This window comes from Ischnura elegans, chromosome 4 (genome assembly GCF_921293095.1).
Source record: "Ischnura elegans chromosome 4, ioIscEleg1.1, whole genome shotgun sequence".
Classification (NCBI taxonomy): Eukaryota; Metazoa; Arthropoda; class Insecta; order Odonata; family Coenagrionidae; genus Ischnura; species Ischnura elegans.
The window spans coordinates 126928782-126948527 of NC_060249.1; the positions used below are offsets into that span (position 1 = coordinate 126928782).

Genomic DNA, 19746 nt, shown 5'->3' on the forward strand with positions numbered 1-19746 from the left:
CCTGAGATTCAAGCTTCAGCCACAGTCTCTCCGTGTCTTTCCATGATTCTGGTGTGATTCCCACCATTGTTTGTGAGTCAACAAGCTTTCTTAGTCTTTCATGCACTTCATTCTTCTCATCATATTCGGATCTGAATTCCAAAAAGTCCTGAAAAAATACAATGAGGATAACCAAAGTGGCAGCAGTTGAACAGCAGGGGAAAAAAATGTGTGCTCTTAAAGCATGAAGCATTATCTTCCTATTAATAATAATAATAATAATCTTTATTGGCCCCGTTGGTTTGGATTACAAACATAAGGCAGGTCAAATTATAAATTAAGATACATACATTCAAAGGTAAAATTGGGTACATAATCATGTATCGATTTACAGAAAAAAAAGAAATAACACGGGTTTTGTACAAAATGGATTAAGGAAATAGTTCACTTACAATAAATATTCTTCTAAAGAGTAGTAGGGGTGTTTCAATAGGTGTTTTTTTACTCTAATTTTGAAAATGTTTAAATTGTTAATATTTTTTAAATCTGATGGCAATTTGTTATAAATGGACATGATTGTATGGTATGGACTATGATCTGAAAGATAGAGGTTATTTCTTTTGTAGTGTATATCAGTGTTTTGACGGGTGTAATGATTATGCTCTTGATTATTAAGGGTAAATAGTTTAGGATGTGATTTAGCAAACGGAATTAACTACGGACCTTCACCACTATTACTTTCCCCATTTTACAATGCATCAACAAGGAGCAATGACTGCACTGAATAACAGCTTGAAATTTTCCTTTCAAAGCGGAATATGGGGAGATTTTGGTATTGACTTGCAAAGAAGTCTTAAAAATGGCATAGTGCATATACAGTCCAACATTTCAAATACCTTAAAATTCATTGACAGCGTTTCTGTTTGTTGTAAGTGCTCCAAATACTGAGTTTTCTTCAGAAGCCAAGAAATGAGGTCACTGTATTCATTCTGGATTATGGAAAAACTGTCAGTCTCATCCATACTCTGAAAAGAAGAAGTTTACGTAAGCCAGAGATAATCAAAGATGTTAATGGTTTATGAGATATAAACGAAAACCTCAAGTAAATTGAAAGTAAACTGTTTCATTGTGTTGGCTAGGCAACAGCCTTAATATTTGGAGTCCAGCGCACTAACCACTACCCTGATCACCTTGCAACGACCAAGGGTAATGTTACAATTTCAAATAATTAATTGCAATGAAACAAGGAAGATTTAGATCAATTAACTACTAAATAACCATTTATACTTGCCTCATACACAAAAAATGCAGCATTAAAAGCACTAAGTCAACTTTTATAGCCTCCCATAGTAAGTTTTGACTACCGCCCCATAAACATCACCTTGTTAAAATGAGCAATTAACCATTCTTTGAGAATGATGTCATAATGATGTCTGAAAAATGTCATAATATCTCAGCATATTACTTTTTTATCTTAGGACGATGCCACTTCTGGATACCATTAATATGTATTATGACTTCAAAAATGCAATAAAAGCTCATCAAACATGATATCACATCAACCTTGATTCATCAAATGCGCAGGGAAAACTTCAATCATTTTCAGGCACTTGCTACAAGGGTGGTTAGGAAAGCAAACAAAAGTGGCATCTTCTAAGCACTTCCTGTTGTACCCACTAAAAACATCATCGCTTTAAATAATTGGTTGGGCATGGAAACAAGGCATTCACTCCACATTCTCTTGTTTCATGCTTACATAACAATATTCATTAATTATACAAATATGTACAATGGACGTTAATGAAGAACAAACATTTTTTATACTTACCCCAGGCTCTGGATATTTGTGGAGGAACTGAGCCACATAAGTCATAATGGATTTCTCGTCGGGATTAGGAACATCAACGTCCTCTGGGTCGAGGAGCCTAGCAATCCCAAGACGTTTCTCGGCTACATCAAATGCAGTTTCTAAGCGAATCCTATTGGTTGAATGAGCCAATGACTCAATTTCTATCAAATTTTTCTTGATACAGTCTATTATTGCCAAAAATGCCTGCCCATCCCTCCAGCTGGCACCAAAGTCACGCACTTCAATGCCCAAATTCCTGAAAGTAAGCAGAAAAGAATATTGTCACTCAATATGCATAAAATAATACCACATTCTTCTCAAAGCTAAGCTTAAAGCCACCAAATGCACCCACCAAGTTGCAGCAGGCGGTTTGACATCTAGATACAGAGGTTTGCTGTGATATAGGTGAGTAAAATCGTCAAATAAGAAGTCATGGACAAAAAGCAATGGTATTCTCAGGGGATATTAGTCTGTCCTTTGAGAAGGCCAACTATTTACATGATAGCAAAACCAGCAAAGATGCTGTGAATTCCCGACAAAAGGCCACCAAAAAATACCGACGGGAGAGGACAGCAGCACTTCTTCATGTGAGTGAAGGTGGAAACCACAGTGGTCAGTAAAGCAATGCCCATTTCACTGCAGGCATTTTTAGACTTCTGAAAAGCTATTTTTAATTTTCTTTTTGATGTCAATGGACATCTCCAATGACTTCAAAACTTTTTCCAACAAAATATGTAAAACGCTTTCCAATTATTAGTCAGTTTTCTGTCCAATGAATATAATTATTATTTTTTCTGTTACTTGAACTTGGGCCACTTGACCTTCTACTACTCTGGCAACATAGGTATTCTCATAATGGACCTCAATCTCTGTCTTCGTGCAAGTCTTATAGTTCATCAAAAATAAAATAGGAACGCGTGAAGTTTTTATAGTAGCTTATATACCCACAAACCCAGCATATACCTCTCATATAGCTCTTCAGGAAATTTCATCACTGAGATATTTTTTCTTATAACAGTAAAGAAGCAGGCATTCATCATGGACAAAATTTTATTTTGTCAAGCAAGTAAATATAACCAAGTACATATCATTGCATGCATTCTGTTTAACACTAACCACTGTATGAGCCTCCAAAGAGGATAAACAACTTCATTGTTTGAGGCGTAACTTGGTGAAAGTTCTTCTTTTTAATGTTAAGGATAAACAACTGTTCCTCAAATTATAGCATAGCAATAGCATAAACAACATAATGTGAAACTGCTTATCACACGACTTTTATAAGACAAGCTTTGATGATATTTTTCAAAAACGTTTCCTAGTCATTTGAAAGCAAATTAAAGGGAGGAATGCAATTTGTTGTGGAACATCCTAATGTATAGCCTCGGCCCTAGTTTTTGCTCCGCCATGCAATGCTACAGCATGAATTGGGAGTAAACAGAGTAGGATGGGTATCACTTACTGTGGTATTGCGTTCTGCACCCACTGCAGCAAGGCCCGCCTTGCCCCAGTCTTGCGTTTCTCCTCACTCCTCTTGGCCTGTCCTTCAGCGGACCGCGCACCACTGCTTTCGATGCTGCTAGCGCTGCCGCCAAATCTATGTCCAAGAGACTCCAAGGCACGTGTGTTCTCTTCAATCTGGAAAGAGGTCATTCGTAAGTCAACCCTCCTCTGCCCAAAAATCAGATCCCCAACACATTTGGAAATTTCATAAATTAGCTTCCCATCAAAATCAGATGCAGGAATTCCCACTAGACGCAGAAAATTAAACAAGAAGAAAGAATATCTATGCATTCAATAGAAATATTTGTTTGATTATTACTGATCAGCGCTGAAATCCTAAATAAATATTAAAATATGCTACACAAAATATACAGACATATCTTTAAAAAAACATGCTAATATGGTCAGACAAGTACACTACAGAAGGCAGGCCTGATTGAAAGATACTCAAATGACCAAGATCAAGTTTTCTCATACTTAGTTCTATCAAACTTCCAAATCTGACTGAGTACCGTAATATCTTTTGGAGAGACTTATTGTATGCAGTAAAATGGATCCATTTTCTGCCCTGAAGTGAAATGAAGAGAGTGGAGAAAAATTTAAATTGTAACACAAATGCATATTCAAAATTTAGTCAGATACATATTAATCATTAAACAGCTGGACAAAAATATGAGAAGGCAAAAATCACATATGCAGTTGACAAAACAAATTTGGTCAAATATAAAAAGCAAAGCAAAATACATATAAGCTGAGAAGTAAATTCAGAAAAGAGGACCACATGGAATTAAATATTAAACCATTCTTCTTACTGTCTGGTAATACATATCAACTTACAATAAGCAACATTAACAGATGACTAAATACTATGAAACCACAACAGCCATCCCAGCTAGCACAACAGAAACCATGGGCAGATACAATTTTGAGAATTCCGCAGTATTGAAGACAAACAATAAGAGAGCTCAGAGAAAACTACTCAGGGAGAAACACTATGCATACAACAATGATAAGCTTTGGAAGTGTGCAGGGAAGTATTAATACGGAAGGGTAATATGGAGAGGTGTCGAAAAATGATGAGCTGTTACCTTAACGAGTACAATACATTATTCTGCAATCAGTGTACCGAATGAACCATAATCAGTAGGTACATATGTATTTACATAATCCAGAAAAGGGCTCATTAATGTGAGATGACAGTAGAAAGGGGAAAAAATGTGTGAACCTGTGTTACCTACAGGGTAAGCTCAAGAAGTAGTAGGACTGAATTTATGTAGTGCAAACGGAGCAATAGAGGGGGACCAGATCACTTGGGTGTGATGGGTGGGAGCCTTCCGAAGAGACCAATATTTTTTCCAGTAATCTGTGAACAAGCGGAGAGTACGCTCATCGATTTCCGTGAACCTCTGTTAAGAAGTGCAGTCCCGATCCGAGATGGGGAAAAATCTCAAGCAGCACTACACCATCAAATCTGTGTCAAACTTAGGAAAACTGCAACGTATACCCTCGTAATGATTAAGGATGTCTACAATCATATTGCTAGGAGCTGCTCAACAGTGTTGGAGTGGCATAAGCTGCTCTGGAAGGACCAGGTGTACCAGCAAGCGTAAGAAGAAAGCCAGAATGAGCAAGTCAAGGGTCAAATCCATGCTCCTCGTCTTTCTTGACAGTCGTGGGATGGATCGCAGGGAGGTTGTAACCCTTGGGCAGTCTGTTTTTATGTGGACAGGCATGACAGTCTGCAGAAATGCAGAGAGCTTCACCCCAACAATGCATCGTGCCCCATCACACAACTGATAAGGGAGTTTCTGGCCAAGAACAGGGTTACTATGTTGCCACCCCCCACCCCCTACAGTCCAGATCTGGCAACACCAGACTTCTTCCTCTTTTCTTGGCTGCAGTGAGACCTTAAGGGAAACTTATACAGTTCCGTAGAAGACCTCAAAAGGGCCGTTAAGACACCTCTGAAGGGGGTCCCGGAAACCTAGTTCATGAAGGTGAATGTGTAGAGGGAATAGCATAATACGTGTTGTGCTGAAGCGCAAGGGAGTTATTTTGTGGACTATTGACGATTTTTGCTGATTTTTTCAATACAAAAATTAAAATTATTCAGTCCTACTGATACTTTTTGATCCTACCCCACGTGTGAATTTGTTCTTGGTAGGGGAGTTTGTGCTGACTGGGATAGTTAAACTAAATCTAAGAAAGTATTAATGGATAGCAAATAGAGAGGAGTAAATTCCATTCAAGAGCTATATGCACGGAAGAAGGGCTGATAATTATAATGACAACTCCATCAAGAGACTAGCAACAAACAAACTGCCATTCAGAAAAAACTACATAGTGGCATATCACATGGAACACATGAGTACGTACATCATGACAGAATTTATGTTTACAGGGAAAACAGCCACATTGATTGGAATCTTACAATTTTGGTACTGCTTCACACAGCAGTCACGCAAATGGAAAAAATGTGGAATAGAACAGTGGATAGGTTTGGAAAAATAAGGAGATTCATTTCAAGTCAAACTGTACAGAGTAGTAACATGCAGGAGGAGAGAGCCTCCGTCAAAGGGCCTGACGCCAGGATAACGGATGAAACTCACCACTTTGTTTTCCTTGTTGTGTAGCTTGTTAAAAGAATTATACTTTACTCTTAATGAACACAGTGAGCATGAGTAAATGTAATGTTATGTTATGTAAAACATGTTTAAACATGAGAGTTCAACACAACCCCAGCTCGGGCAGACAAAGAGACTGCAACCCAAGATCTACAGAGCAAATACATATGCCTTTCTTAACGAAAAGGTAGCCCCATGAACTAATGTTAATCAGCATCAATTGGATTTCAGCCTGCTTTAGAATTACAGACAACAAAGGTACAAAGGAATTACATTGTATTATCAAAAAAATACCCTTGCCATATTTAAATTAACATGGTTACCTATTGTGCCCTTTCAAATAGAAGCAAACATCTTACAACCATTTTCATATATGAAATGAATCGAAGATCACACTTCATCCCATGATAATAGTAGCAAAGAAATGTCTCAATTTCAAGTGATTTGTAAGGCCATTGCTATTTGAAAGCAACTCAAACATACTGAATAATTATCATCCACTGGACATGAAATGCAAATACCAAGTAAAAATAAATCAACAATCCTTATAATTTATCTAATAGAGGGGTTGACCCACCCAGCTGGACCCTTCTTCTTCAGGCAACAATTTTTAATGTTTGTTTGATTTGATGTATAAGTAATCTACCATGCATGCCAGCAGGGATGCAAATAAGACATTTTTGCCTCCCTACCTGATTCATACATTCCATGAGTTTGAAACATACTGGTGTTGAAGGAAAGAGAGGTAACATGCCTTCACATCAAAGCACAAGTCAAGCTTTTCAGTGCGTCCCTAAATTTGCCATGATTGAAAATATAGCAGTGAAAATTTGAAAGAGGAAAAATTCTTTTAACTGAGATTTGATCCCATCTCCCCCAATTCAGACCACTTCAGCTATGAAGGCATCCTTCCCAACGGAATAAATTTAGATTTTCCATCCCAGTGATTAATTGGTTCCGTTCTTACTTGTTCCAGAGAACTCAAGGCGTAAAGGGAGATGACGGACATTTACTGTCTAGCTTCTCGGTAATATCCTGTGGTGTGCCCCAGGGTTCAATACTAAGTCCCCTCTTATTCTCAATTTTCATAAGAGATCTACCACTTTCAATTACCCATTCGAAGTATCATCTCTATGCAGATGATTTACAAATTTACCTTGACTGTCACCCAACAAAGACCGATAATGCCATTGAAAATTTATATGAAGATGTTAACCATATCTGTGATTAGGCCAGAATGAATTTACTATAATTTATCCCCATAAAACTAAAGATATTATTATTGTTACTCCTATAAATGTCAGGAAACTCAACTATGACAGAATACCGAAAATTAAAGTTGAAGGAGTTGACATTGGCTATTCAAACATGGTCAAAAACTTAGGGGTTATTATTAACAATATGCTAACGTGGAACGAAAATTTATCCACTAATTCTAATAAGGTACATAGAACATTGGCACATATCAAACAATTCAAATGCCTAATCCTAATAGAAGTACGAAAAAATTGGCCAATACTATGCTGGTTCCACATATGGACTATTGTTCCCTTGTTTTTTCCAACTTAACCGGTGAATTATATCAGAAGTTACAAACATTGTTAAATTCTGTGATTAGATATACAGCAGACTCTCGTTAATACGAAGTACGTTATTATGAAGTCCCCGTTATTACGAAGCAAATAGTTGGTCCCGACGAAAAGGCCTGTCCAAGCTACAGTAAAAGAAACGTTATTACGAAATATTCGTTTTTACGAAATTACGAACTACAGTCCCAGTCCCAGCGGTTACAAAATGAACTTTATTTCTAATTTTCACGCATAGGCAACGGAATTTTGGTGGATGTTCACTACTCTAAGTGCTAATAATTGTGCCACGTTTAATTTCTTCTCGTGTACTGTGCCTAAGAGCGCCAATTATGGCTCTTTATTCAATTTACTCGCAGTATCATGTAAGAAGCTTCATTCTTCTGGAGTCATGGTGACCGACTCAAAAACGCTCATAAATTGGACGTACAGTTAGCCCTCATCCTACGCACATTCGATTAACGAATTTTCAGAGGTACGAGCATTCAAAAATTTCAAATTTCGAATTTGGCACCTTCCCATTTGGCCGTTGCTACGCGGTGTGACGTTGGGGAATTCTTACTGTGGGCAAAATCTGAACAAAGGATCATAGAATCCGGAGTGAATTTAGGAACTGTTCAGCGTTTTTCCCGTTCTTCGTCACCGAAGGGAGCTATATTACATCCAGGAGCGTGTCACTCCCTACTACACAAAGTTGCAGTGGTTGAAACCCCAACAGAAAACTAAATTCCTGCTACGAGTGTTAGCATATAAAATCTTGTCATGCAAAACACCTAATTATATGACACAAGAGGAAAGCTTGTAGAATAGTAAGAGTGAGAAGACGATTTAAAATTCCAAATTGCCGAACTACGGTGAACCAATTGTCAACCTTAGACTCTACGATTTACTTGAAAAATATTACTGTAATAAATTTATTGTATTACCAAATACTATTAATTTTGTAAAATTGTATTATCACTTTTTGTTTTTGTTTTTCACTGCCGAAAAATATTGTGTATAATGTATTATGTTCCAGAGGACTAGGTCCAAGGAAAATAAAATCTATTACTGTTAGTATTGTTTATTACACATTCCCCTGTGGATTTTTACAGCTCATAGCATGAGTACACAGAATTCAGATTTGAACCATCTCCGAGGCAAATGACTTCTCCCCATGAAAATGCGTGCCTCGATCCTTGCACCTTTGGGCGACTTCAAGAAGGCATATGTCACTGGCAGGCTCACGGTATGTACTTCCAAAAATAGCATTAGAAAATTGTTTTTCAGCTCCTAAAGGGAGGATATTCTCACCTGGCTTAAATATGGTACGATCCATTCATAAGTAGGTCCAATGATCGTACCTCAATTAATCCATAATTAATTGAGGTACGATCCATTCATATGTAAAAAAACAACAGTGGAAACTCCATTTTCTAACAAAGTACGGGACAGCTGTAGTCAGAAACGTGGCAGATACATATTAGATATAAGAAATAAACCTAACTTTAAAAGAAGTCCCGAGGGACAATAAAAATTCATCATCCGTCACAAGGTTATCACAATTTCTGCAGAACTAAACATCCTACTCAAATCATTCATTTAAAAAATGGAATTAGCATACCTCATGCAAAAAAAATTATTCGAAAATGTTCAGGTTTCCATAGCCACAACACAAGTGGCAGCATACTCCTTAAATCATCTAAACAGCCAAATTGCAAGAAGGTTGAAAAGTGTTAAACACCAAGGATTCAACTTATGCAATTAACTACCACCTGACATTAAATACAAACTAGAACCCAGTAAATTCAAACAAATTGTAAAGAGGTATTGACGAAAATTTATTCTGCAGCATCATTGAATTTATGGAACGCAATTTGTAATATTAGATGTATTAAAGATATTTTATGTCCTTCATGTATGTATCTCTTTTTTTATACTTTTGTATATTTTAATTTTTACCTATCAAAACAAAATTTGATGAAACCAAGCAAACGTATATTTTCCTTTGGGGAATAAAATATTAATATTATTTCAATGAAAATATAAAACAAGTGAATTTCAATCATCAACAGTTTCAGGCAGCAACAGTTAACTAATTATCATGATAGAACAGCATAAATAAATGAATGAATAACACATGAATGACTACAACCATATTAAATGGCTTATTGGCCACAAATCCTGAGCGAATATATGTCGGTACATTAGACACCATAACGAGTCTTTTCATTCATGTACCTCCATTTCTCCAAGAGAAAAGATAAAGAATCCATATAAAAGAGCAAATTGCCATGATTTTTAAGTGGAGGTCGTGGCACTGTAAAATCAAATGCTAAATCCAACTGAAACCAGACAATTATTGTTAACTATATCAAAATACATTATCCTCTGCATACATTTTTGAGTAGGCAATTTAAACAAAAAAATTGTATTTTAATTCATGATGAAAATTTTTACAGCAAACAATTTAAGAGTTGCCCAACACATCTTTCATCAGTTTAAATTAAAATTTAAACCAACACCTTAGCCATTTATGACTATGAATGAAATATGTCGTATTCCAAAAGACTATAACATACTGAAACAATAGGTTTTTAGAGACATAGTTCTTCCCCATTTGAAGAAGATGAAAGACTTCAAAAGCAGCAGGTACCTAATACGTACATAGATATTGGAGATCCAGTCATGTAATTGAATCAAGTAAAAGAGGGAAATTGGCAGTGTTTAATTTAATGTGAAAACATTCTGCCACAAATACCCTGACATTTGGTGTCCTATTGGCAATGGATTAAAAGAGGCAATGGTAGTTCCCATCTCCTTTAGAAATAATTTAGGGACCTAGCTAAACTCAACCTGTTACTGGTACTCTCATTCTGATGCATTCTGACAAGTGTAATATCTATGTTAAAGTGTACACATTTCCCTAAAGGCCTCTTTACATGATACGTTAACACGTACGAGTTAATGTACGTTTGCGTGAATGATTTTTGTGGACCGGAACGGAACATGTACGAATGCATGAACCAAATTAGAACAGGTTCTATTTTCTGTGCATGCATTTTCACAAGTTGGGTGGTTACACGGTGCAGTTTGGCGTTCATTCTCGCGTTCATACATTTATACATTAACCCGTACGTGTTAATGTACCGTGTAAACAGACCTTAAGATCAGTAACATTTTCCTGAGAAAGTGAAAACGTGTCCTAGTCAGTCTTCATCAATATTCCCCAAGGATACCAAATCATCAATGACCCAAAAATATAGATAGGTAATCAATAAACTTTAAACACAATGTCTTTATGCCCAAGTAGAAATATTTTTCTAGGAAGCATTGCATTAAATTAAATAAACTGTATTACGAATGTGACAGTGAGTTTTGAATTCAAATTATGATAAGCATGAATAGCTGATAAAAATACACTATTTTGAGCATCTTTAAGCTAGCATCTCAGAAAGGCAAAATCAAGCAATTGCAGGCGCGCTATATGTTACCCTTAATAGTAACTCTAATCATACTCTCAAGATTGATTGTATGTCTACAAAACAATCTTAAATTAAATTAATCTATGTATTCCTTTTCACAAAAGTTATCTATAGTAACCGATTAATTAGACTGATCCCATTAAATTCCATTTCGGAAATTAACGTTTTGTAAACAAGGTTATTAGATAGCCTTCTCGTACAATTTCGAAGGTATGATAATAACTTATGAATATTCAGTTTTAGGACGATTCAGCAAACGATTGATTGGAATCTTCAATTTTCGTTAAATACTAGAATAAATTTCTTAAGCTCAAAAGCATACCTGGAAATACAGGATAATTGTCCAAATAAGTCCAAGTACAACCGGGGGCCGTCCATCAACAAGATCAGTGGAATTGATGTTGACCAATTTGATCTTAAAGAAGAAGAAAACAAGGTTAACGAACATTTATTTTGAAGCCAATTCCATTATTACCAAAAAGTATGGCAGTAAGAGAAAGAATTACCTTTTTACTTTGTAGAAACTGAAGTGCAGTATTAGCATTGCTGAGGAAATGGGGTCTCTTGAGGTTACGGCCGCGTTCAACAGGCTATTCGATAAAAAAGAAAACAAATAATTAATTTTGGCAGCTATTAATTTTTAAAAAGCACTTAATTACACAGGTTACAAGCATATTAAGGATGTAAATAAGTAAATTAACATTTTTTAAATTTATCCCTTTCGCGCTCAGCGGTTGTTTTTCATGTTTTATTTCCAACGGGTAGCGCTAGTATAGCCAGTACCAGGCGCAGCGGGTATTTCAACTTCAATTTGGATACACGCACTAGTACAAACCCAATTAAATGATAATGAAACTTAAAACTTTCAATGCGGGCCGATTTTCATGTAGGTCTTCAGAATCGGCCGATAAAGTAAGAAAGAAAAATAGAGAGAGGTTTTCGCGCCATAACTTCCGTTCAAATACTGCTATTTAAAAACGGCGCACACAGGTCGAAAGAGGGAAGCTTGCTGAAGGTCATGCACACGATCGGAAGACTAGGAAGTGGATGTTAGTCACATACGGAGGCGGAGAAAGGGCTCCCGTCCCGACCGGCTACCCTATTACAAAGCTCATCAAATATTTGTGCCCATGGCCTCCTAATATTTTGAAAATATTTCTAGCAATCACTCTTCTTCTTGCGAGAAAATTCAAGAACATATTCTTATGTAAATATGTGGCTTATAAAGAAATGACAAATGATATTTGGATATGAGGAACTGGATGCCATTAATTGATTACAAGAAACACCGGCAACCTTTTTACAATAAATTATAGATGGCTAAAAAATTAAGATACCAATGCTCTTAAGCAAATTCATTCTTAAATTTAAACCGAGCAAGGTGCGTAAAAGAGACTCTTCAGGTCTCGTGAGCCGGCATCTTCAAACTGCACACTGATCGTGAGCGCTATGTTTAGAGGTGTAAAAGAGAGAGCTTGCAAGGAAATGGGTACCCTTTTTAACAAACAGTTTTGGCAGGTCATAAATAACGAATAGAGGCATTTAAAAGGGAGCATGCAGTAATAAGTTGTAGAATGAACTTCAGTAGTCGAAGAAAAGAGTCCTACGAAATAGTGCCTCATGCAACAGACGAATTTTTTCCTACGATGAGGTCATCGATAGCTTAACGCATCCTTCGTTTTCGTTGAGTAATAGCCCTCATGTATGAGGCAGCGTAGCCAGAAAATTACTCCTTGAAGAGAGGCAGGAGCCACTCAGTACTGTTCATCGAACGAAGTTGTCTTCCATTACCGTTACAATGTAATGAGAGCATATTCATAATAAGTAGGTATTACAAAAATACCTTTTCACTCAATTATTTTGATTGAATATGTATTTAATAAAAACCACGATTTGTTAGGATCTACTTGGTTTTAGGGTTTTGACACCCAACTAACCAACCCATCCAACTATATCAGTAACATACGGAGTAAATGTATGCGCGAAAGAGTTCATCCCCATTCAATCTTCCAATCACACTACCAAGGGTTTTTACAGCCGACAATTTCATCCCTATTATAATTTCATCTCATACCTGTCACGTCGATGCAATGAGATACATATTACTTATCGAACAAATTTTCCTATTATGAGGAAAAAGTACAACAGCCTTGCCAGATTGGTTGTCTGGGAATCCACAATTCTGTGCATTATCACTTTCTAGTTGGCTGTTAAATCTTACTTTATGTTTCTCACACGCCAGAAATTTATCCTATCTTAATTATAATTTCAGTGACAACGAGCAAAGTCCATTAAGCGTCTTTACTTTACTCCTCAACTAGAGCCCACCATCATTATGCATCATTTTTTTTTACGGCTCCGTAAAATACCTCCAGGCATTTTCAAAGGAGTGAAAGTGAAGTCTAAATGCGTCTTTTATAGCTGCTCGATCAATTCATCATCTTTTACCCATGGTCCTTATATAAAGGGCCATGACTATGATGAGTATATAAGGACCATGCTTTTACCATTCATATGGCCCAATCCGAATGTACCACGAGAAATTGCAACAATATGGTAGTTTCCTTCATCAAAGAAACCGAAAGGCATTGATTGCGATTCGTTACCCAACAATAGTGCATTCATAATATACAAATTATTTGTTTTTAGAAATCCCAGTTTAGACGAATGTTAATGGTCCTTTTTAACCTCATTTGAAAAAGGCCAGATTGGCGGCCATGCGATGCCGCTCCACGTGACGACACAGGAACCGTCGCGTTTTCGCGCGCTTGAAATTTTTCACTTTTCATTTAATCGCGAAAAATAGATACCGTCATTTAAAAATCTAAAAGCGTGAAATACGTAGGTACTCCAAGAGTAATAACTTTTCGATTTAGGCAAAAAAAGCTAATAGGAGACCACCCTATTGACAAATACAATGACGATCTAATACGTCACTTACCAATTTCTCTCCAGACAGTACTTCCAAGAGCGCCAGGAGTTTAGTGCCATCTTTCAAGTCTTCAATCAGGTCATCGATTCTAAGCGGAGGGATTCTCTGAAAAAGAATGAAAACAGGATTGAGATATGCAGCCACAGTGACAAAAAGTCCTCGCCAGTTTTATTCCACGAATAAACAACTGGCTGTAGACGCTATTTATAGTAATTGATAATAACACGGGTGGCGAAATCATATTATGCATTAAATAATGATTGTTGGTCTCGACGTTGCAACAGCCGGTCGCCGCACTTTCAAACCGATTGACCATGAAATAGATGCGAAGGCAATGGTTTTAGATCGATCCACTTTCATGCCATATCGCCCGTCTCGGGGGCAGCGAGTTAAAGTTCTCGCCTGCCAAACCGAAGGTCGCGGGTTCGAGTCCCGCCAGCGTAGGTTGCCCCAATCCAAGGCATGGATGTAGTTAGTCAGTTTACGTTTAATTGTCATAAAAACACCAATGTATAAGGCCAAGTAGCGCCTTTTTCGGAGGTGTGGCAATAAAAAATTATATATATCTATGTAATATCTGTTTTTTTCCGGCGAATAATAGCAGTGAAGATTTCTCGCGTCTCGCCCTCTGTAAGATCCTCCATTCGATGTGCGACTCTTCCTTAAGGATCCAAAAATCCAATGATTGGATTCTATTCAGGGATTCAAGAATCCCATCAATCGAAGCGTTTGAAGGAGATGTGGGGGACCTCACCCGGTGAGAGATCAGGTGGGTCTAGGTGGGTCCTCTGAGGGATACAACGCACCGGGGCCGGGAACCAAGTCCGAGACTTATACGCCCGCGCTCCCTGGGAGGGGTTTGGATGGGAAGGAACAAGGAAAGAGGCGCCGCCGCGATAGTAGCCCGACGACGCCTCTGGGAAGGGAAAGGGACGGAAGGGATGGGACGGGGGAAAACACTTCAACGCTATATAAGCGAAGAAGGCCCACTAAATAGCGAAACTCCGCATCAGCCATTAATGTGCCAACGATTTTGGTGGATTTTCCTATTGAAGAGAAAATCCATCGATCAAATCGTTGGATCCCCACCCGGTGAGTGAGAAGAGTCGAGAAATCTTCACTGCCAAATATTCTTTCTTACGTTTTTCTGCGATGCCAAGAGTCCCTCGCGCGGAATTTCAAACACAGCTGCCCACGACCTCTTAAATGACTTCCAGGTACATATTATTCAACTTCAAACTTAACTAAGTCATGAGCTAAGGAGAAGAAAAACAGTCACAGTCATTTTTCCGTTCTATCTTACTTAATAATATCCGTCGGGCAAAAGGATACAGTGTGGCTCTTAGATGATGTCCTCTGCATCACCATGAAAAATCGCTGTTCTCAATATTTCAAGTAATATAAGCTCAGCACGTACGTAAGTAACTATAGTGCTCTAGTCTCTATCGTCTCCGAACCGAATGCTGAATAACGCTCTCTATTCGCTCCTAGCGGTTTCTGAAGAATGGTTCAGATTTAATTTACATTTGGTTCGCGGATTAAATCTTTTTTTTTTGCACAAGATCCAATATGCTCGCCGCGAATTCAAGGTGCCTGACGAGTGTGAAGTGGCACCTTTCTTCCACTTTTCCATCCAAGAACCAAAATAAGCTCGAAGAATCAAGGCTCCCTCGAAAACTATTTCTCACACGTATTTTAAACAAAAGGCTTGGATTTATCGGAACTCCCAGGTATTTCACATCATCTAACGCCTTTATGTTAACTATGTCCATAACATAAGGTTACATGGCGATAGACGACCAACACAAGAAATTTGCTGCCTTCCATTTACTGAATCATTTACATATTTATCAGATTGTTCGATTGCGATCTCTTAATTCGTCAGACAATGCTTTACATGCGAAGCGCCATCCATGTTTGCTCCCAGCCAAGGAGAGATTTAAACGGGCAAAGGACTCTCGCGAATATTACAAAAGAGGATCAGTCTCTAGTCGACCTCTAAAATGTGTCGTCACACACCGCGTATTTGTCTAATGGGTTTACAGAAATCGCCACTCGTGTCGCTGACGGACAAAGTGATCCGAGTATCACGGGGAAATAAGGAATAATCAGGGGTGTCAACAGAAATTTGCATTCACGATGATGTTATTTATCAAATTCATAACTCTTCAATGCTATTCCTCGCATTAGCAAAGGCCATACTGGAAAATGTTGGAATAAAGTTGATCGCAATGCACTCATCACCGCGCCGCGGGCATTTTAGAAAGCCGATTAAAATGCGACCGAAGTGGAAACAGATATCAGCCATCTGTGGTATGGAATTGGGTATGCCTCCTCTATTGGGCATTCCCCTTTTCCGGGTCGCGTACTTGGCTTCCACTGAACAACATAAATGCGCATACTAATCATAATAACAATCCGCGATGGCTCCCCCGCAAGTGGGTTTCCCCACCCCCCTCAAAGCCGTACGGATCGCAAACGCCCCAACAAAAGCAGATGAAGTGGAAATGACCCAAATTCATTAATATTTCAAGTGTCCAGTGACGTGCTTCTTGATTTAGCATCGAAGGACTTTGAATGGCCATTTATGACGAACAGTTGTTAATTTCAAGTTGGATCTAAGGTTTCCGCGGCGTTTCTCCATATGAGTCCAGGCTTTCGGGCGTTCCTCCGCGTTGTGTTGTCCAGTGGTGACGACAGTTTCTCCAGCCATCCTGCTGACGTCTTCAGGTGATAAATTTGTGCATCGCAACCTCTAAATAAATTTATGCATCGCTGCTTCTGAATAAATGTATGCATTGCTATTTCTGAATAAAATTATGCATCGCTACATCTGACCTGAAGACGCCAGCAGGATGGCTGGAGAAACTGTCGTCACCTATGGACAACGTAACGCGGAGGAACGCCCGAAAGCCGTGATTCAAAAGTTGTTTTCATCCGTTAGAAAGAGAAAGTTTGCAATATTTATGCGAGGGAAGGTGATTCGAGGCAGTGTGCAAGCTAGAGTGTGTCACGGAGGATCTCATAACCAAAGCAAACATCGTTTGATGAATTTTTTATTTCTAAGTTTAGAATCAAATTGAAGGAGTATATCTCTCGGTACCATTACGACAAATGTATAATATAAGCGCAAAATGATGTATACAATGTGTACTACATTTTTTAAGCATTTTATACATTTTGTAAAAGTCTAACTAGGATGGCAATGAATAAAAATAGAATACATTTTGTATGCATGAATCTCACATACAATTTGATTGTATTTTTTCACTATAGCAGAAACTTGGTATGCATGAAATGGATATTTTCGGCGATATAGAATCGAATTGGATTACTTTTGGAATAATTTATTTTGCCGCCATATTAGGGCTGTAAGAAAAGAAGGTGTCGGAGAGGGAGTATTACCATAGTGCCTTTATCCGTCCTTGGACAGATTTCAATGGAGCTGCGTTCAAGGCATTCCGTCCAATTCACCTTCTACACCTTCGTTTTCAAACTCAATTGTTGTCGAGTCAGATTCGTGGACATCTATCTATCTGGTACAGAATAATTCACAAACTTTTCATTTCCACATCTAAAATGGTGTCAAGAAGGATTTAATATTATAGATGCCATGTCATTTACGGACTAAAATAACTTCCTCCCCGACAAAAAAGTTTTAAAATGAATTTTTATAAGTCAGGTATTCTCAAGGAAAAAAATGTTTTACATAAAGCAGACAAAATAACTCATAACTTAGTCTGAAAGCATTTGAGATGCAAAAAGCAACGAGTTGAAATATTACATTTTTAATTGCAATCCCAACATTTTTACGGTGAATTGATGCAGTCATTCTTTCTCAGGCTTCCAGTTCCGGGTGAGGCTCTCCAGTTCTGCCCAAGTTTCATCATTTCCATCGTTCTCACGACTGATTCAATCATTCTATTCATTCTTGAGGACTATATGGGAAAGTGTTCCATTGAGAAACGGAGAGGTTAACTCCGTCGTAAGGCCTTAAAATGGGCTCATGCAGAGTCGCAATTCAGTGGAGCGATAAATTCGGAAGTCGATGGAAAGGAAAGTTAAATGACGACGAAAATATAATATTCCTCATTCAGCCATTCTCTCAAAATGTTTTATGGGAAAACGCGGAAGACCGCTTTCGACGACTACGTGACGCCATGACAATTTCGGATTGTTAATTCGCAGTGGGAGAACCATTGGTCGAGGGAAGGACTAAACAACAGCGAACCAATTGAGCAATAGGAGCAGCTGAGGAAGAAGCGGTGACACGCAGGTTCGTCGATTGCTCATCAACTACATAAATTGTCAGGGACTGTTCGTCGGTAGCAGCTCGAAAAGTGGGCGACAGGTCGATAAACAGGAAAGGATGGAAAGGGCATCTTAATTGAGCAATCTCCACCACAATCGACACAAGTAAAAAATTGGAGAAAGAAACCATCGATCTTAACCGGTTTCAACGCCTTCTCGAGAGGTCATTCACAACCTCCTGAGTGAATTCCATTCAATTCGTGGAAAATCAGACTCTTGGGTTTCATTTAAGACTTCTCATCAAAGCTCCTTATCTCGCTCGGTATCAGTCAGCTTTTCCAGCCTCCTCTCCCCCTCACTCCATCTCCTTCTATTACACCTTCCATTATTAATAGAGAAAAAACTAGAAAGAGAAATTGCGCGTAACCAAGGTAATGTTTGTTGATCTGAGATTATGATAATGATCACTGTTCTACAAATTTCAACCTTTTCGAAATAATTTTCTTTTATTAATGTTACAATCCAGAAAAAATAATTAATCCCGAAATTTATAAGTGAAATATTGTCAATTTGTAACAACAGATGGTAATTCAATTATTTTTAGCCAAAATTTTTACTATGAACCATGAATCATTAGGATCAACTTTGTTCTTGAAGGTTTGAACGCCCGAAACTGAATAAATCATTGATCAACGAACAGGGAGAGCCCTTTTCCAATATATTTCGAAATTCTTTGAACAATGCAACCTTGTTCGCATTTCATCCTGATTTCCTTCCACGACATCTCACGGCCCACAGTTAACTAACTCCACTTTTAATTCAAAACATTAATCCCGACCTAAACAAGTTCTCGACACAATAAAATCTTTTCCTTCGCAAACTCTCTCAAAACAGCCCAAGTCTTCCGCAGCACTTCTTCGCGAACAACTCCTTATCTTTCCACGAAATTCCCTCCATTTCCCACATCAGTAAGTTTCTCGAGTCCATTTCTTCTATCTTTTACAAAGCTAATGCTATGGAAGGACTTCATACATATTCCGGGATCACCACAGGAGAAGTTTTATCAGTCCATCAATTTCCGCTGAAATCAATAAAACGCATTCGACTACCTCGATTAAACCAGTTTCAAAACGCAGAGTCACTTCTTGCATGAGTGATCTCGGAGGAACGTGGTTTCTCGGCATTTTCCAATTGAGTTTAGCCGGCTACAGGACGTTTGCAAAGGCCATTTAAAAAATGAGGGTTAAATTATCACAGAGTAAAACTCATTCGCCTTTGTCTGGACCAAATAGATTCCCCCATAAGTATCCGCTAAAAGTGCCATAATTGATTACACAACTTTTACGGATGCCTTTGAAAACGGCTTTAGGCAAAATTAGAAAAAAATCGCTGATTAGGCTATCGTGAACTTTCATGGATTTGACCTTCAAAGCACAAAAATTACGAGTACTACAACACAATAGAGCCTTACATTGTTTTCCTTTAATCTGAGGTCGGAATGATGTCATAGAACCAATTCAAAACGTTTTCCGAAGTTGCGCTCGTCAAAGTTATGCTATTG

At 38.0% G+C, this 19746-nt stretch overlaps 1 protein-coding gene across 1 annotated transcript in view; it reads right to left on the reverse strand.

Annotated features, from left to right (window-relative positions):
- Positions 1–19746, reverse strand: part of LOC124158023 (nesprin-1) — a 199545-nt gene that overhangs the window by 144536 nt on the left and 35263 nt on the right. The window contains exons 3-9 of the mRNA XM_046533169.1: positions 13944–14039; positions 11509–11592; positions 11325–11417; positions 3288–3463; positions 1808–2084; positions 876–1004; positions 2–148 (exon numbers count right to left, since the gene is read on the reverse strand). Of these exons, the coding sequence (XP_046389125.1) occupies positions 2–148; positions 876–1004; positions 1808–2084; positions 3288–3463; positions 11325–11417; positions 11509–11592; positions 13944–14039 (1002 nt within the window). The remainder of the gene's footprint in view (position 1; positions 149–875; positions 1005–1807; positions 2085–3287; positions 3464–11324; positions 11418–11508; positions 11593–13943; positions 14040–19746) is intronic.